The 19,417-nt window shown below is 42.6% G+C and overlaps 4 protein-coding genes across 9 annotated transcripts; all 4 read right to left on the reverse strand.

The window, feature by feature from the left end:
* Positions 1-139: 139 nt before the first annotated feature.
* LOC131102396 (sodium-dependent neutral amino acid transporter B(0)AT1-like) lies at positions 140-4,669 on the reverse strand. 3 transcript variants are annotated; one of them, XM_058048047.1, is made up of 12 exons: positions 4,442-4,669; positions 3,360-3,500; positions 3,152-3,289; positions 2,903-3,084; positions 2,624-2,734; positions 1,786-1,898; positions 1,581-1,709; positions 1,349-1,505; positions 1,074-1,278; positions 627-696; positions 369-531; positions 140-296 (listed from the first exon to the last, which is right to left on the reverse strand). In XM_058048047.1, the coding sequence occupies exons 1-12, from the start codon at positions 4,638-4,640 to the stop codon at positions 159-161; spliced, it is 1,746 nt and encodes a 581-aa protein (XP_057904030.1). In that variant the 5' UTR covers positions 4,641-4,669; the 3' UTR covers positions 140-158. The 3 variants fall into 3 exon arrangements, with proteins under 3 accessions (XP_057904030.1, XP_057904029.1, XP_057904031.1); XM_058048046.1 differs by having other exon boundaries at positions 627-786; XM_058048048.1 differs by lacking the exon at positions 4,442-4,669 and adding an exon at positions 4,213-4,274 and having other exon boundaries at positions 627-786.
* Positions 4,670-5,397: 728 nt separating this feature from the next.
* LOC131102178 (sodium-dependent neutral amino acid transporter B(0)AT1-like) lies at positions 5,398-9,245 on the reverse strand. Its single transcript, XM_058047682.1, has 12 exons — positions 9,041-9,245; positions 8,125-8,265; positions 7,914-8,051; positions 7,657-7,838; positions 7,186-7,296; positions 6,875-6,987; positions 6,669-6,797; positions 6,433-6,589; positions 6,157-6,361; positions 5,904-6,063; positions 5,664-5,826; positions 5,398-5,598 (listed from the first exon to the last, which is right to left on the reverse strand). The coding sequence occupies exons 1-12, from the start codon at positions 9,237-9,239 to the stop codon at positions 5,398-5,400; spliced, it is 1,899 nt and encodes a 632-aa protein (XP_057903665.1). The 5' UTR covers positions 9,240-9,245.
* Positions 9,246-10,302: 1,057 nt separating this feature from the next.
* Positions 10,303-14,247, reverse strand: LOC131102395 (sodium-dependent neutral amino acid transporter B(0)AT1-like). Of its 4 annotated transcripts, XM_058048043.1 has the most exons (12): positions 14,049-14,247; positions 12,915-13,055; positions 12,710-12,847; positions 12,461-12,642; positions 12,199-12,309; positions 11,942-12,054; positions 11,739-11,867; positions 11,489-11,645; positions 11,218-11,422; positions 10,797-10,956; positions 10,547-10,709; positions 10,303-10,474 (listed from the first exon to the last, which is right to left on the reverse strand). In XM_058048043.1, the coding sequence occupies exons 1-12, from the start codon at positions 14,245-14,247 to the stop codon at positions 10,313-10,315; spliced, it is 1,860 nt and encodes a 619-aa protein (XP_057904026.1). In that variant the 3' UTR covers positions 10,303-10,312. The 4 variants fall into 4 exon arrangements, with proteins under 4 accessions (XP_057904026.1, XP_057904025.1, XP_057904027.1 ...); XM_058048042.1 differs by having other exon boundaries at positions 11,218-11,645; XM_058048044.1 differs by lacking the exon at positions 14,049-14,247 and adding an exon at positions 13,748-13,858 and having other exon boundaries at positions 11,218-11,645.
* A 1,559-nt stretch (positions 14,248-15,806) lies between these two features.
* Positions 15,807-19,279, reverse strand: LOC131101604 (sodium-dependent neutral amino acid transporter B(0)AT1-like). Its single transcript, XM_058046890.1, has 12 exons — positions 19,081-19,279; positions 18,290-18,430; positions 18,078-18,215; positions 17,829-18,010; positions 17,645-17,755; positions 17,417-17,529; positions 17,214-17,342; positions 16,964-17,120; positions 16,688-16,892; positions 16,293-16,452; positions 16,051-16,213; positions 15,807-15,978 (listed from the first exon to the last, which is right to left on the reverse strand). Exons 1-12 carry the CDS (start codon positions 19,277-19,279, stop codon positions 15,817-15,819), a joined length of 1,860 nt encoding a protein of 619 aa, XP_057902873.1. The 3' UTR covers positions 15,807-15,816.
* Between the last annotated feature and the right edge of the window lie 138 nt (positions 19,280-19,417).

Consider the following 19,417-nt stretch of genomic DNA (forward strand, 5'->3'; position numbering starts at 1 on the left):
TTATACACATTTAGATACTATATACATATTCATTCTGTTTGCTACTATTTTGTTGTTGTGATTTTCTTAATAAGATTATAAATTAACAATGGACAAAATCGAACAAATCAGAGATCCTGATTGAAGACAGTCCCAAATGTCTTATTCAATCTGGACAATCAGTTCTTGCAGCGGACAAAGATAAACCTACATAACGCATACACTGGTACAACCAAACTGGGAACCCCTGCTAACATGAAAATAATCACGCTGATCCATGAAGGATATGCTTCCGTTGACAGTGACGGGAACTCCTCCTGTTGAGGTATGAAACATAAATGATGAGACTATTTGTCACAAGAATTAAGACTTATTAAACAAGTGCTTACAGAATCGGGATCCCAGATTAAGTAGGTGAACTTTTCTTGTGCTTGAGTCACCAAGTAGAAGACTATGATGACAAGGACAATGAGGGGACTGATGACCCTCCATGTCACCTGCCAGAAGATGCCAGGTTTGTATCCGGTCATGAATTCCACATCCCCATTGAACCTGACACACACACACAAGCACGTGGATGAGCTGTCACGCATGACCAGGAAGTCATCAAGTCATCAAGTCATCAAGTCATCTTTATGAGTGTCTACCTGTCTATGCCGTAGATGTAAACCACTGCGATCATTTCAAAGAATCCAACCGTCAAGAGAGGAACCGATCCTGCAAATTTGTCGAAAAGGGTAAGCCAATACATCCCAGAATTCTGAGCGAAGAGGAGGGAGATGATGAAGGACACGAGGCACGTCATTCCTGAGATGAACATCAAACAAGAACATCATAGCAAATATGATATACAGATACACTACGTGGACAAAAACATAGAAACGCCCTGGAGTCAACTCGTTTGCAGCTATGACAGCTTCCAGGAAGACAGTGTCTATGAGAAATGTATCATGAAAATAAATGTCTTTGCCCAAAGACAGCTGGGATAGGCTCCAGCAGGACCTTAGTGAGGATGAGTGGTATAGAAAATGGATGGATGAGTGATTGATTCATTCGGTAGTCAGCACTAAGAGTTTTAATTTCAACTGGATTACCTGTCAGGGCTTCATGAGGCCATTTCTTGGGAAACACCCCCAAGTCTTTCAAGGGGACCACCACTCCTTCTATGTTGCCAAACAGGGTGGAGAGGCCCAAACACAGCAGCATGATGAAGAAGAGCACAGACCACATCGGAGAACCGGGCATCTTGATGATGGCTTCTGTGAAAACAATAAAAGCCAGACCAGTTCCCTCCACTCCCTGGATAAACATGCTCGTTAGTGACAAGGTGAACGACAACACATAAGAAATGCTGCGATGCTCTCTTTACCTCACTCAGAAATTTTTGCATCTCACAAGTTTTAATGTCCAATCCAAGAATAACATCCGGATCTGAGCTGTTGAGATGTTTAAAGGCTAAGTCGTAATTGCTTGGAGTGATGCTGTCCTCAGGAAGATTGAATCCATTTATTAGCAACATGATGTTTCTGGGGTGGGAATAATGCACCAATAGACCGGAATGAGGTCTTATTACTATTTTCGACTTTTGAAAGTGTACTCACTCATTAACACAGGTGTCATATTTCTCAGTGGCCCTGAAGCCGATAATGGTGTAAGTAACTGCAGCAGCATACACCGACGTCAGGCCAGTGACAAGAGACAGGATCACAGCATCTTGCACACAATTGTTGCTTGAGTAAGAGGGAGGGGGAAAAACATCATCAGCATGTTCTCTTAATGATACTGATGATTCTAGCAGACATTTACTGAACGGGATTGTAGCTGGAGAAGGAGATGAGTGCCCCCCAACCGAGACTCAACGAGTAAAAGACCTGGGCCCCCGCATCCAGCCAAGTGGACGACTTGCTCAACTCGTCCACCTGGAAACAGGAATGGACTTTTGTTATGGTGAGAAACGGGACACTTCATTAGGTACACCTGCATAGTGCACATCATCCTACATCATTTTCAAGTTGTTATTATTATTCAGAAATAATGTTAAGTGAGTATTACCACTGTAAAATAAAACTAAAATAAAGTAAAACTAATGAAGATGCTTCTCCGGGTACTCCGGTTTCCTCCCACATTCCAAAAACATGCTAGGTTAATTGGCCACTCCAAATTGTCCATAGGTATGAATGTGAGTGTGAATGGATGTTTGTCTATATGTGTCCTGTGATTGGCTGGCGACCAGTCCAGGGTGTACCCCGCCTCTCGCCCGAAGACAGCTGGGATAGGCCCCAGCACCCCCGCGACCCTCGTGAGGAAAAAGCGGTAGAAAATGAATAATGAAGATGCCAAACATAAGACATAATAAAGAGGAAATGGGAAGCTTTTTGCAGAACAATACTGTTATTTCGTGGTATATTGCTATATTAGTGGTACTGCTTACTCATAAGGTTTAAAACTTCTATTTCTGGCTTCTATGGTCGCACTTTTCCTCAAAAATGAACATAAAAGAACCAAAAGGTAAGTAAGTAAAGGAAGTAAAAGACATAAAGAATTTGTTAAAAATGTAGTTATTGAAAGTGTGAGTGCATTAGAGCTATATCAACAATTGTGTCCAATCTGTGTGTTTTCACACTTCATGCAATTTCAACCATACCTCTGGTGTAAAGAGGAACTTTATACCGCTAAAGGCGCCTTTAAGTGTCAATCCTCGTATCAGGAATATGGCCAACACGACGTATGGCAGGATGGCTGTGATGTACACGGCCTAAGACAACAATAGCAAGTGTTAAATAAAAACTGCAAGACATGCGTATTAACCAAGGGACAACTACACTGTTATGAAGTGAATCCCCAGTATATGCATTTTTAACTACCTCATGCATTTTTCTTTTAAATTAGAGAATATTGACGGTTCTGTCAGTGGCAAAAACACCTTGCCAGAGGTGCCGATCCCTCTGATGCAGCAAATGCAGAGAACAGTCCATGCAGCCAGGAGACACACCACTATGGGCCAGTGGAGACCACCAGAGTCAGAGATGGAGGTAGAGCTGTTCAGGGTCACCCGGTAAAAGAAATAGTCCACCGTGGAGCTCTGTTGACACTCTGGTACGTAACCTAAGCAAACAAACAGTCCATAAAAATGAATGCAGTCTGGTGGTGGTAAATATCTCATGAAATATACCTGTCCTATTGTCATTGAGAGGACACTGAGTCCAAGGTAGGGGGCTTTGGAAGGAATTGAAGAGGTACCACAGGATCCAGGCTATCAAGGTGTTGTAGTAGACGGCAATTAACAGGCACACCAGCATAGAGGCAATACCTGAAAACCACAGCAGTACCAGTATCATGGTCTGTTTTTCTTCTGAATGCGATTATTTTTGACAACATACCGACACCGGTCAGGTAAGGACTGATGGCCCGCCATACTCCCACGCTGCCTTTCCTGAGACGCTGGCCAATGGCAAACTCCAGCAATAGGAGAGGCATCCCTTCTAACACCAGCAGGATCAGGTAGGGGATCAAAAACGCTCCTGGAATATATAATGTACAGTACAACTTTATTTGTAAACATAACATACTGAGCATAATAATATAGACAGGGCAGGATTATCATTGTCAAAAAGGCTGCCACCCACAACCCCAAGATATGCAGGTTAGATGAATTGTCGACTTTAAATTGTCCAAAGGTATGAATGTGAGTGTGAACGGTCATTCGTTTATATGCAATTGGCTATTGACCAGATGTGCGTCACCTTTCTACTGAAGTCAGCTGCGATGGAAAATGATGCCATTAAATAAGACATAAAAAACAATAAAACCAACATAGCCAATATTGTTATAAAGGACACAGTACAGTCAAAGGTTTCTTAAGGAGGTCTTTCACTCTGAATGATTAACTAGAAAATTCTAGCCAAATTACAGTAAAGGTCTAGCCTGGTGTTTACAAGCAGGCTATTAGCATTTTTATAGTGTACGTACATCATATCTTGTATAAATAAGCACTTTTACAGGCAAAATGCTACCATGCTAACAGTTAGCATGCTACGTAGCAAAAGTGCTAAGTCAGTTCGACAGTCTTATATTTATATTTGCATACAGGCATTAGTGAAAGAGCTAAAATGCTAACATGCTAACAGTTCACATGCTAATGCTAGCATAGGTATTGTGTACATAACGTCCTGACAACGACAAGTTTCAGTCATTGTGTCTATCCATTCAATATAGCTAACGTTAGTATCTCACCTTAGCCACCAGGCTATCTTTAGCTGACAACAAACATGGCTAATGTGCATGTGTGTGTGTGTTGAGGGGGGCGTGGCTTGCAGCGTCAGAGCAGAAAGTGGTCAAATAAACAGATTTGAGGGTTTGACCCTCCATGCAGTACCAAAACAAGGAAGACATCAACTTTAATTTTGTGAGAGGAAAATGTCAGTGCTAATATGCTAATATGCTAATAGCTAGCGCATCTTACCTCCTCCATGACTTTGACACAAGTAGGGAAATCGCCACACATTCCCGATCCCGATGCAAAAGCCCACACAAGTCAGGATGTACTGAGCTTTGTTGTCCCACTTGGGCCTGTTTCCCACCTCCTCTTTCTCCATCCTCTCCAGATCCTCAAGGGTGGGGATCCTCAAATCCAGTTCCGGGTTAGGAAGTACCAATTTCATGGCGTTTGCCCGAACACCAAAGCAGACGAGTGATCAGTACTTTACAATGTCTGGTATGAGGTTTTAGCAGCAACTGTGTGCGTGTGCTTAAATATCAACTAAGGACCAATCAGCAACGTGCAAAATACTTTATTGTTTATGAATGAAGATTAACTACCACACTCTGCACTTTGACCTTTAGATACAGGGTTATCACAAGTATCACTACTTTGATACCAAGGTGATATCAACACACCAAAATACATTGATGCCTGCTTCATAGACAAAATGTGTGTGAAGGAGCGATATCGCAGGTCCTTTCTTCCTGCAGCTGTCAGGCTGTACAACCAGCACTGCTCCCAATAGACTTCTACACCACTATGTACATCTGTGTAATACTTGCTTTTATAGTCAGTATAGTTACTCCAGACCCCATTCACTGTGCAATATCTGATCAACCTCCATGTGCAATACTAAGTGCTCTAAATGCAATATACTAAGTTCTATGTGAAGTATTTCCATAATGCCTCATATTAACTCACTAGCAAGATCTCAGTGTATAGACAGGTCATATATCTCATCTCGTTTCATATTATCTACATACTGTATTGTATTTAACTCTGGGAAAAACTGTTGATTTTGTTAATACTTGGGTTGTTTATATTGTTTATTTTTCTACATTGTGTATTTTGTACTGCTTAACTGATTCTGTACTCTTGCTGCTGTGCAATTCAAATTTCCCCACTGAGGGACGAATAAAGGCATATCTTATCTTATCTTATCTTAAAATCAAATCAGGTTTGACAATGAAAATCCTGAGAAAATCCTTGCATCGAGCAACTCTTTTCTTGTAGCAAACAAAGATAAACCTACATAACGCATACACTGGTACAACCAAACTGGGAACCCCCGCTAACATGAAAATCACCACGTTGATCCATGAAGGATATGCTTCGGTTGACAGCGATGGGAACTCCTCCTGTTGAGGCAAGACACAAAAATGACGAGCCTATTTGGATGGAGACTTAAATAATATGCGCTTACAGAATCGGGATCCCAGATTAAGTAGGTTAACTCTTCTTGTGCCTGAGTCACCAAGTAGAAGACTAAAATGACAAGGATAATGAGGGGACTGATGACCCTCCATGTCACCTGCCAGAAGATGCCAGGTTTGTGTCCGGTCATGAATTCCACATCCTCGTTGAACCTGACACACACACACACAAGCACACGGTTTAGTTGTCAGTCACACACGACCAGGAAGTCATCTTTATGAGTGTCTACCTGTCTATGCCGTAGATGTGAACCACGGTGATAGTTTCGATTAATCCAATCACCAAGAGAGAAATGGATCCTGCAAATTTGTCAAAAAGTGTAATCCAATAACTCCCGGAATTCTGAGCGAAGAAGAGGGACAGAATGAAGGCCACAAGGCACATCACTCCTGAAAGACACAGAAAAAAGTCTATGGGAACTGTGTCATTCATTCATGCAGTTACATGTTATAGTTATTTAGTATCGAATTTAAGTGGATTACCAGTCAGGGCTTCATGGGGCCATTTTTTCGGACACACACCCAAGTTTTTCAAGGGGACCACCACTCCTTCTATGTTGCCAAATATGGAAGAGAGGCCCATACAGAAGAGCATGATGAAGAAGAGCACAGACCACACAGGAGAAGCGGGCATCTGGGTGATGGCTTCTGTGAAAACAATAAAAACCAGACCAGTTCCCTCCACTCCCTGGATAAATATGCACGTTAGAATGTTAGAAGTCGAAAACATCATAATAAATGTCCGCATGTTCTTTTTACCTCACTGAGGAATTTTTGCATCTCACAAGTTTTAATCTCCAATCCAAGAATAGCATCCGGATCTGAGTTGTTGAGATGTTTAAAGGCTAAGTCGTAATTGCTTGGAGTGATGCTGTCCTCAGGAAGATTGAACCCATTTATTAGCGACATGATGTTTCTAGGGTGGGAATAATGAGGGGGCATTCATACTGGTGGATGAAAGGTGCACAGAGAATAGAATCGATATTTGTACTCACTCGTTAACACACGTGTCATATTTCTCAGTGGCCCTGAAGCCGATGATGGAGTAAGTCACTGTAGCAGCATACACCGCTGTCAGGCCAGTGATTACAGACAAGATCACAGCATCTTGCACACAATTGTTGCTGAAGGAATAGAAAAAAAAAGAATCATTAGCATGTTTTTCTGAATGATGCTGATGATTCTAACAGCAGTCTCTTACTGAACAGGATTATAGCTGGAGAAGGAGATGAGACTACCAAACCCCAAACCAAACGTGAAAAACACCTGGGCCCCCGCATCCAGCCAAGTGGATGACTTGCTCAACTCATCCAACTGGAAGCAACAGAGAAGGACTTTTGTTATTATGTAACACGGAACACATCCACAGTGTAACCTCGTACCATTGAATTGAATTCTGCACAGGCCTGCTTTTGGTACAATGGAGGTGTGGAGGTGTGATTGTATTAGAGCTGTCTCAACAATTGCATCCACTATGGTTATATTTAATAGTCCATGCAGTTTTAAACATACCTCTGGTGTAAAGAGGAACTTTATACCGCTAAAGGCGCCTTTAAGTGTCAGTCCTCGTATCAGGAATATGGCCAACACAATGTATGGCAGGATGGCTGTGATGTACGCGGCCTAAGACAACAATAGCAAGCGTTAAAGCAACGTCATTTTGACAGCGGCAAAACTGCTAGTTTTATTTTGGGTGATGTTAAACCTCAATAGATACCAACATTTTTAATTTAGCTTCATACCAAGTCTAATATAAGTCACTTTAAAGAGTCTTGGACAAGACACAGTATCATTTAGGTTGTATGTAACGCTTTTCACCCTTTCCTGTGGTGGTAATTGTGGACTTCTGACTACCTGATTCCCCTGAGAGTTTCAAGAAGTCATTTTTCAGTTTCTAAGACAAGCAAGCAAGCAGAGACAGACACACGTCTGCACTCGACACAATACAGATTCAGTTACTGACAGGACAGTCAGTGACAACACCTTTCCTGAGGTGCCGATCCCTCTGATGCAACAAATGCAGACAACAGTCCATGCAGCTAGGAGACACACCACTGTGGGCCAGTGGAGACCACCAGAGTCAGATATGGAGGGCGAGATGTTAAGGGTCACCCGGTAGTAAAAATAGTCCTCCGTGGAGCTCTGTTGACACTCTGGTACGTAACCTAAGCAAACAAACAGTCCATAAACAGAATACAGTGAATACAGTCTGGTGGTGGTAAATATCTCATGAAATATACCTGTCCTATTGTCATTGAGTGGACACTGAGTCCAAGGTAGGGGGCTTTGGAAGGAATTGAAGAAGTACCACATGATCCAGGCTATCAAGGTGTTGTAGTAGACGGCAACTAAAAAGGACACCAGCATGGAGGCAATACCTGAAAAGCACATCAGTATCCATATTATGGTATCGATTTTTTCTTCTGAACAAAATTATGTTTGTCAACATACCAACACCGGTCAGGTAAGGACTGATGGCCCGCCATACTCCCACGCTGCCTTTCCTGAGACGCTGGCCAATGGCAAACTCCAGCAACATGAGGGGCATCCCTTCTAACACCAGCAGGATCACATAAGGGATCAAAAACGCCCCTGGAGAATGTATGGGATGGAATCTTATAAGATGGATTTTGGAATGAGTGGTACATTATAGATAAAGAACATTTTGACAGAATGTGTTCTCACATTAATTTAGTAGAAGATGATAGTGTCATCAAAGTGTCTTTTTGCATCCGATTTCATATAAGGGGTGTAGTTAAGATAATTCCAAGGTGCCCGATTGGAACATACAATATAACGCACACCTGTGATTGGACAGAAAAGCTGACCAATTACAGCTCTGTGGTGACGAACACAAGGTCAGCTGTCAGAGGGGGTGGAGCCAGCTGGCGTAGCTTACACTGGCGACGTGGCACAGGAGCATAATTAAGGCTTTATTGTGGATTTAATACACAAAAACAGTCTGAAAATCTGAATTCACATGGCGACAGAGCCAAAACAAAACATTTGACCAAAAGAAAGAAGTGTGTGGAAATGCCCTATGATAAAATTGTTGGGCCAATTTTTTTCCCAAATAGCATTACGATGATTAGACAAAATGCTACCAAAAATAAATTCTGCCCTATCCCCAAAACAAGACAAATCCAATGGTATAAATGGGGTCCTTTGTACAGCCTTAATCGGGGCATTATCAGATATAAAAAGTGATTTCACATACGTCAGCATCATAAATGAGTCCGAAATTCAACTTCCTCTTGCACCTTCGACACAAGGGACACAAAGTGACTTTTAATGAAAGCGAGTAATGTTGACAACTATTTTTATTCCAACCAGCAGTTCTTCTTTCAAACAAACGTGCACAGCTTACCTCCTCCATGACTTTGACACAAGTAGGGAAATCGCCATATAGTGGAGATCCCGATGCAAAAGCCCACACAAGACAGGATGTACTGCGCTTTGCTGTCCCACTTGGGCCTGTTTCCCGCCTCCTCTTTTTCCAGCCTTTCCAGATCCTCAAGGGTGGGGATCCTCAGATCCAGTCTCGGGTTTGGAAGAACCAGTCTCATGGCGTCCGCATGTACACCGAAGTGGAGGAGTGATCAGCACATTACAGTGGAAGCAATGTGGGTTTAGTAGTATGTGTGTGTGTGTGTGTGTGTGTGTGTGTGTGTGTGTGGGTGTGCTTAAATGGACCAATCAGATATGTACAAAGATGGAATAAATTTTTTTACTTTGACCTTTATATAAAGGCTTATCACAAGTATCGCTACTTTGATACCAAGTCGATATCAATGTGTAAAAAATACACTGACGCCTGCTTTTTAAACGTTTTTCCTCTAAATCGCATTGGAACTAACATGGGAAATATGGGAGCCCTCAGGCTCCGCTTATTACATTCTTTTTCTTGCTAATTTCCACATTTCCTGTTATTTTGGCCTGGTTTTCATACAGCTTGTCACGTTAAAGCCTTCTAAATATGGTCTCTAACATTATTAGAGCCTTGTAGACATGGACTAACAACCCCATGTTCATCTTTACACTCATTACCCATTATAGTACACATAATAAGATGAAATAAACAGTTTAAAACATATACAAGACTCAAGCTTGTGTGTATTCCTAGGGGACATCCGTGATGCAACCCTATTCAAAACGTCTTCCACCAAAACACATTTTCACATACCTCGTCCCGTAGGTACTGGGAGTGGCGTTAGCGGCGTCCATCCGGGGTTTGTGCGTGTCAGCCCTCGTGTTTTCCTGGACAATGAACCTGCATGGTTTGTGATGTTTCATGGCTCCAAACTTGCAGCGTCCACTGTGGTAGGGGTCAAGGGCACCCTGGTGGAACATGTACAAAGTGCATGTACAAAGTGCCGAAACATCCTGTCTGCCTCCTTAGCCAGAGCACGATAGTGTTTGATTGAGGAGAGTGGGGAACTGATGCAAGACAACGACGCAGACAGATGTGTACAAACAGGAATGATGTATCAGCAGAGGTCAGCACAGTGATCGTTTTCTCCACCAGCTTGAAGAATATCTTCATAACTACACCTTGTGTAATACCAATGAGCTCTGATACCAAAAAAGTAATCAGTCATGAGGAAAAAACGGGTAAGCAAAGAACATAGATCAATGTAAATTATATTTTATTCAATCTGGCAACTCTTCTCTTGCAGCAAACAAAGATAAACCTACATAACGCATACACTGGTACAGCCACACTAGGAACCCCCGCTAACATAAAAATCATCACGTTGATCCATGAAGGATATGCTTCGGTTGACAGTGACGGGAACTCCTCCTGTTGAGGTATGAAACATAAATGATGAGACTATTTGTCACAAGGATGAAGACTTATTGAACAAACGCTTACAGAATTGGGATCCCAGATTAAGTAGGTGAACTTTTCTTGTGCTTGAGTCACCAAGTAGAAGACTAAGATGACAAGGACAATGAGGGGACTGACGACCCTCCATGTCACCTGCCAGAAGATGCCAGGTTTGTGTCCGGTCATGAATTCCACATCCTCGTTGAACCTGACACACACACACAAGCACGTGGATCAGTTGTTACGCATGACCAGGAAGTCATCAAGTCATCAAGTCATCTTTATGAGTGTCTACCTGTCTATGCCGTAGATGTAAACCACAGCGATCATTTCAAAGAATCCAACCGTCAAGAGAGGAATCGATCCTGCAAATTTGTCAAAAAGTGCAAGCCAATACATCCCAGAATTCTGAGCGAAGAGGAGGGAGATGATGAAGGACACCAGACAGGTCACACCTGAAACACACATAGAAAAAAAAAAACATCATAGCAAATATGCAGAACAGATAATACATATAATAGGTCATGGGTGTCAATACTGATCAAACTTACTTAATATGTGTCAGATCAAAAGGCAATTGCTACATATCACTTCTACCAAAACCTGACAGAGTCTAATTGGGATCTACTTCCTGGTTCAACACTAAAACAAAGTGACGGCATCTTTTGCTTTTTCAGAATCTCATTAGGTAGTGAATCTTAAAAGTTATATAGTACCAGTCAGGGCTTCATGAGGCCATTTCTTGGGAAACACCCCCAAGTCTTTCAAGGGGACCACCACTCCTTCTATGTTGCCAAACAGGGTGGAGAGCCCCAAACAGAAGAGCATGATGAAGAAGAGCACAGACCACACAGGAGAAGCGGGCATCTTTGTGATGGCCTCTGTGAAAACAATAAAAGCCAGACCAGTTCCCTCCACTCCCTGGATAAACATGCACGTTAGAACGTTAGAAGTCGAAAACAAGAAATGTCCGGATGTTCTTTTTACCTCACTGAGGAATTTTTGCATCTCACAAGTTTTAATGTCCAATCCAAGAATCGCATCCGGATCTGAGTTGTTGAGATGTTTAAAGGCTAAGTCGTAATTGCTTGGAGTGATGCTGTCCTCAGGGAGATTGAATCCATTTATTAGCGACATGATGTTTCTGGGGTGGGAATAATGAGGGAGGATGTTAGGTGCACCGATAGACTTGAATGGCGTCCAGTTACAACTACAATTGCTTTACATGTGTACTCACTCATGAACACACGTGTCATATTTCTCAGTGGCCCTGAAGCCAATGATGGAGTAAGTAACTGCAGCAGCATACACCGACGTCAGGCCAGTGACGAGAGACAGGATCACAGCATCTTGCACACAATTGTTGCTGAAGGATAGAAAAAAAATCATCGTTAGCAGGTTCTCTTAATGATACTGATGATTCAATCAGCAGTCTCTTACTGAAGAGGATTGTAGCTGGAGAAGGAGATGAGACCCCCCCATGCCAGACCAAACGAATAAAAGACCTGGGCCCCCGCATCCAACCAAGTGGACGACTTGCTCAACTCCTCCACCTGGAAAAATGGAGAAGGACTTTTGTTATGTTGGAACACCAAACATCTGCACAGTGTAACCTCCTACATTTTTTTCACACATTGGAGGTGTGACTGCATTGGAGCTGTTCATTTTCTTGTGCCTTCATGCAATTTGAAACATACCTTTGGCATAAAGAGGAATTGTATACCGCTAAAGGCGCCTTTAAGTGTCAGTCCTCGTATCAGGAATATGGCCAACACGACGTATGGCAGGATGGCTGTGATGTACACGGCCTAAGACAACAATAGCAAGCGTTAAATGAAAACTGCAAGTCATGCGTACTAACCAAGCGACAACTACACTGTTATTGTAGCAGCTAACACCGGCATCAGTGAATCTGAGTGAAATTAGAGAATATTGACGGTTCTGTTAGTGGCAAAACACCTTGCCAGAGGTGCCGATCCCTCTGATGCAGCAAATGCAGAGAACAGTCCATGCAGCCAGGAGACACACCACTATGGGCCAGTGGAGACCACCAGAGTCAGATATGGAGGTGGAGCTGTTCAGGGTCACCCGGTAGAAGAAATAGTCCACAGTGGAGCTCTGTTGACACTCTGGTACGTAACCTAAGCAAACAAACAGTCCATAAAAATGAATGCAGTCTGGTGGTGGTAAATATCTCATGAAATATACCTGTCCTATTGTCATTGAGAGGACACTGAGTCCAAGGTAGGGGGCTTTGGAAGGAATTGAAGAGGTACCACAGGATCCAGGCTATCAAGGTGTTGTAGTAGACGGCAATTAAAAGGCACACCAGCATGGAGGCAATACCTGAAAAGCACAGCAATACCAGTATCATGGTCTGTTTTTCTTCTGAATGTGATTATGTTTGACATACCGACACCGGTCAGGTAAGGACTGATGGCCCGCCATACTCCCACGCTGCCTTTCCTGAGACGCTGGCCAATGGCAAACTCCAGCAACAGGAGAGGCATCCCTTCTAACACCAGCAGGATCAGGTAAGGGATCAAAAACGCTCCTGGGATATATAATGTACGATACAACTTTATTTGTAAACATGACTTACAGAGCATAATAATATAGACAGTGCAGGGTTATCATTGTCAAAAAGGCTGGCACCCACATCCCCAAAATATGCAGGTTAGATGAATTGTCGACTTTAAATTGTCCAAAGATATGAATGTGAGTGTGAATGGTCGTTCGTTTATATGCAATTGGCTATTGACCAGATGTGCGTCACCTTTCTACTGAAGTCAGCTGCGATGGAAAAGGCTGCCATTAAATAAGACATAAAAAACAATAAAGTTAACATAGCCAATATTGTTATAAAGGACATAGTACAGTCAAAGGTCTTTCACCCTGAATGATTAACTAGAAAATTCTAGCCAAATTACAGTAAAGGTCTAGCCTGGTGTTTACAAGAAGGCTTTTAGCATTTTTATAGTGTATGTACATCATATCATGTATAAATAAGCACTTTTACAGCCAAAATGCTACCATGCTAACAGTTAGCATGCTACGTAGCAAGAGTGCTAAGTCAGTTCGATAGTCTTTTGTTTATATTTGCATACAGGCATTAGTGAAAGAGCTATTGTGCTAACAGTTCACATGCTAATGCTAGCATAGGTATCGTGTACATAACGTCCTGACAACCGACAAGTTTCAGTCATTGTGTCTATCCATTCAATATAGCTAACGTTAGTATCTCACCTTAGCCACCAGGCTATCTTTAGCTGACAACAAACATGGCTAATGTGCATGTGTGTGTGTGTTGAGGGGGGCGTGGCTTGCAGCGTCAGAGCAGAAAGTGGTCAAATAAACAGATTCGAGGGTTTGACCCTCCATGCAGTACCAAAACAAGGAAGACATCAACTTTAATTTTGTGAGAGGAAAATGTCGGTGCTAATATGCTAATATGCTAATATGCGAATATGCTAATATGCTAATATGCTAATATGCTAGTATGCTAGTATGCTAAAATGCTAATATGCTAATAGCTAGCGCATCTTACCTCCTCCATGACTTTGACACAAGTAGGGAAATCGCCACACATTCCCGATGCCGATGCAAAAGCCCACACAAGTTAGGATGTACTGAGCTTTGTTGTCCCACTTGGGCCTGTTTCCCACCTCCTCTTTCTCCATCCTCTCCAGATCCTCAAGGGTGGGGATCCTCAAATCCAGTTCCGGGTTAGGAAGAACCAATTTCATGGCGTTTGCACGAACACCAAAGCAGACGAGTGATCAGTACTTTACAATGTCTGGTATGAGGTTTTAGCAGCAACTGTGTGCATGTGCTTAAATATCAACTAAGGACCAATCAGCAACGTGCAAAAGACTTTATTGTTTATGAATGAAGATTAACTACCACACTCTGCACTTTGACCTTTAGATACAGGGTTATCACAAGTATCGCTACTTTGATACCAAGGTGATATCAACACACCAAAATACATTGATGCCTGCTTCATAGACAAAATGTGTGTGAAGGAGCGATATCGCAGGTCCTTTCTTCCTGCAGCTGTCAGGCTGTACAACCAGCACTGCTCCCAATAGACTTCTACACCACTATGTACATCTGTGAAATACTTGCTTTTATAGTCAGTATAGTTACTCCAGGCCTGTTTCCCGCCTCCTCTTTTTCCAGCCTTTCCAGATCCTCATGGGTGGGGATCCTCAGATCCAGTCTCGGGTTTGGAAGAACCAGTCTCATGGCGTCCGCATGTACACCGCAGTGGAGGAGTGATCAGCACGTTACAGTGGAAGCAATGTGGGTTTAGTAGTATATGTGTGTGTGTGTGTGCTTAATGGACCATTCAGACATGTAAAAAGATGGAATAACATTTTTTTACTTTGACCTTTATATAAAGGCTTATCACAAGTATCGCTACTTTGATACCAAGTCGATATCAACGCCTGCTTTTTAAACGTTTTTCCTCTAAATGGCATTGGAACTAACATGGGAAATATGGGAGGCCTCAGGCGAACGAGTATCGGTCTTGCTAGCTCCGCTTATTACATTTTTTTTCTTGCTAATTTCCACATTTTCTGTTGTTTTGGCCTGGTTTTCATACGGCTTGTCACGTTAAAGCCTTCTAAAGCCTTCTATGGTCTCTAACATTATTAGAGCCTTGTAGACATGGACTAACAACCCCATGTTCATCTTTACACTCATTACCCATTATAGTACACATAATAAGATGAAATAAACAGTTTAAAACATATACAAGACTCAAGCTTGTGTGTATTCCTAGGGGACATCCGTGATGCAACCCTATTCAAAACGTCTTCCACCAAAACACATTTTCACATACCTCGTCCCGTAGGTACTGTATACGTATGGGAGTGGCGTTAGCGGCATCCATCCGGGGTTCGTGCGTGTCAGCCCTCATGTTTTTCTGGACAATGAACCTGCATGGTTTGTGATGTTTCATGGCTCCAAACTTGCAGCGTCCACTGTGGTAGGGGTCAAGGGCACCCTGGTGGAACATGTACAAAGTGCATGTACAAAGTGCCGAAACATCCTGTCTGCCTCCTTAGCCAGAGCACGATAGTGTTTGATTGAGGAGAGTGGGGAACTGATGCAAGACAACGACGCAGACAGATGTGTACAAACAGGAATGATGTATCAGCAGAGGCCAGCACAGTGATCGTTTTCTCCACCAGCTTGAAGAATATCTTCATAACTACACCTTGTGTAATACCAATGAGCTCTGATACCAAAAAAGTAATCAGTCATGAGGAAAAAACGGGTAAGCAAAGAACATAGATCAATGTAAATTATATTTTATTCAATCTGGCAACTCTTCTCTTGCAGCAAACAAAGATAAACCTACATAACGCATACACTGGTACAGCCACACTAGGAACCCCCGCTAACATAAAAATCATCACGTTGATCCATGAAGGATATGCTTCGGTTGACAGTGACGGGAACTCCTCCTGTTGAGGTATGAAACATAAATAATGAGACTATTTGTCACAAGAATGAAGACTTATTAAACAAGTGCTTACAGAATTGGGATCCCAGATTAAGTAGGTGAACTTTTCTTGCGCTTGAGTCACCAAGTAGAAGATTAAGATGACAAGGACAATGAGGGGACTGATGACCCTCCATGTCACCTGCCAGAAGATGCCAGGTTTGTGTCCGGTCATGAATTCCACATCCTCGTTGAACCTGACACACACACACAAGCACGTGCATGAGCTGTCACGCATGACCAGGAAGTCATCAAGTCATCTTTATGAGTGTCTACCTGTCTATGCCGTAGATGTAAACCACAGCGATCATTTCAAAGAATCCAACTGTCAAGAGAGGAACCGATCCTGCAAATTTGTCGAAAAGTGCAAGCCAATACATCCCAGAATTCTGAGCGAAGAGGAGGGAGATGATGAAGGACACTAGACAGGTCACACCTGAAACACACATATGCAGAGCAGATAATACATATAATAAGTCATCGGCGTCAATACTGATCAAAGTTACTTAATATGTGTCAGATCAAAAGACAATTGCTACATATCACTTCTACCAAAACCTGACAGAGTCTAATTGGGACCTACTTCCTGGTTCAACACTAAAACAAAGTGACGGCATATTTTGCTTTTTCAGAATCTCATTAGGTAGTGAATCTTAAAAGTTATGTAGTACCTGTCAGGGCTTCATGAGGCCATTTCTTGGGAAACACCCCCAAGTCTTTCAAGGGGACCACCACTCCTTCTATGTTGCCAAACAGGGTGGAGAGCCCCAAACAGAAGAGCATGATGAAGAAGAGCACAGACCACACAGGAGAAGCGGGCATCTTTGTGATGGCTTCTGTGAAAACAATAAAAGCCAGACCAGTTCCCTCCACTCCCTGGATAAACATGCTCGTTAGAATGTTAGAAGTCGAAAACATCATAATAAATGTCAGGATGTTCTTTTTACCTCACTGAGGAATTTTTGCATCTCACAAGTTTTAATCTCCAATCCAAGAATAGCATCCGGATCTGAGCTGTTGAGATGTTTAAAGGCTAAGTCGTAATTGCTTGGAGTGATGCTGTCCTCAGGAAGATTGAACCCATTTATTAGCGACATGATGTTTCTAGGGTGGGAATAATGAGGGAGGATGTTAGGTGCACCGATAGACTTGAGTGGCATTTAGTTACAATTACAATTGCTTTACATGTGTACTCACTCATGAACACACGTGTCATATTTCTCAGTGGCCCTGAAGCCGATGATGGAGTAAGTAACTGCAGCAGCATACACCGACGTCAGGCCAGTGACGAGAGACAGGATCACAGCATCTTGCACACAATTGTTGCTGAAGGATAGAAAAAAAAGTATTGTAAGCAGGTTCTCTTAATGATGCTGATGATTCAATCAGCAGTCTCTTACTGAAGAGGATTGTAGCTGGAGAAGGAGATGAGACCCCCCCATGCCAGACCAAATGAATAAAAGACCTGGGCCCCCGCATCCAACCAAGTGGACGACTTGCTCAACTCCTCCACCTGGAAAAACGGAGAAGGACTTTTGTTATGTTGGAACACCAAACATCTGTACAGTGTAACCTCCTACATTATTTTCACACATTGGAGGTGTGACTTCATGCAATTTGAAACATACCTTTGGCGTAAAGAGGAATTGTATACCGCTAAAGGCGCCTTTAAGTGTCAGTCCTCGTATCAGGAATATGGCCAACACGACGTATGGCAGGATGGCTGTGATGTACACGGCCTAAGACAACAATAGCAAGCGTTAAAGCAACTTATTTCAGAGAGTACTGACTATACTACCAGTGGCATCACACCTTTCCTGAGGTGCCGATCCCTCTGATGCAGCAAATGCAGACAACAGTCCATGCAGCCAGGAGACACACCACTATGGGCCAGTGGAGACCACCAGAGTCAGATATGGAGGTAGAGCTGTTCAGGGTCACCCTGTAGAAGAAATAGTCCACCGTGGAGCTCTGTTGACACTCTGGTACGTAACCTAAGCAAACAAACAGTCCATAAAAATGAATGCAGTCTGGTGGTGGTAAATATCTCATGAAATATACCTGTCCCATTGTCATTGAGAGGACACTGAGTCCAAGGTAGGGGGCTTTGGAAGGAATTGAAGAGGTACCACATGATCCAGGCTATCAAGGTGTTGTAGTAGAGTGCAACTAAAAAGGACACCAGCATGGAGGCAATACCTGAAAAGCACACCAGTATCCGTATCATGGTATTGTTTTTTTTCTTTTAAACAAAATTATTTTTGACAACATACCAACACCGGTCAGGTAAGGACTGATGGCCCGCCATACTCCCACGCTGCCTTTCCTGAGACGCTGGCCAATGGCGAACTCCAGCAACAGGAGAGGCATCCCTTCTAACACCAGCAGGATCAGGTAAGGGATCAAAAACGCTCCTGGAGAATGTATGGGATGCATTTTTTTTTTTAGCATTACATCAGAGATAAAGAACATTTTGACAAAATACAGGGCAATATTCTCACATTGATTTAGTTGGAAATCATACAGTAATTTACATCAGAAATTAATTATTAATTAAATTAAATTAATTATTAAATTTATTTTGCGATGAAGTCATAGCTACTTGTTATGTAATAATGAAGTATTATTATTAATTGTATTGTTAATATTACTACTACAAATTTATATTATTTAATGTTTTTCATATTATTTCTAGTTCATTCATTAATTTTAATGTTCTATGCTGGAGCCTACCCCAGCTGACCCTGGACTGGTCAGGGATTATTACCGCTGCCGAAAAAGCTGCCGTTACACCAATCAGACAAAATGGCTTCTTGCTGTATGTACAGTCAGAGGTTTCTTCAGGAGACCTTCCACTCTGGTAATGATTAACTGAACCTGACAGTCATCTCACACACTTTACCGTCATCAATGAGTTATGTATTCGACTTACCCTTTGACCTTTGACAAACGCGACTTAAAGGGATTTTTTTTAATGCAAGTGAGTACAGTTCCGTAATAGGTAAGAACTTCATCCATCACAAGCGATGGTTCTTCTTCTTCCAAAAAATTGTCCCCGCCTTACCTCCTCCGTGACTTTGACACAGGTAGGGGAATCGCCACACATTCCCGAGCCCGATGCAGAAGCCCACACAAGTCAGGATGTACTGAGCTTTGTTGTCCCATTTGGGCCTGGTTCCCGCCTCCTCTTTCTCCATCCTCTCCAGATCCTCATGGTCGGGGATCCTCAGCTCCAATCCTGGGTTAGGAAGAACCAACCTCATGGCGTCTGCACATACGTTGAAGTGGAGGAGTGGTCGGCTTTTTCCAGTGGGAGCAGTGAGGGTTCAGTAGCAAGTGTGTGTGTGCTTAAATATGAACGAAGGACCAATCAGCAATGTCTAAACCACTTTATCTATTGT

Source organism: Doryrhamphus excisus, chromosome 14 (assembly GCF_030265055.1).
Source record: "Doryrhamphus excisus isolate RoL2022-K1 chromosome 14, RoL_Dexc_1.0, whole genome shotgun sequence".
In the NCBI taxonomy this organism is placed as follows: Eukaryota; Metazoa; Chordata; class Actinopteri; order Syngnathiformes; family Syngnathidae; genus Doryrhamphus; species Doryrhamphus excisus.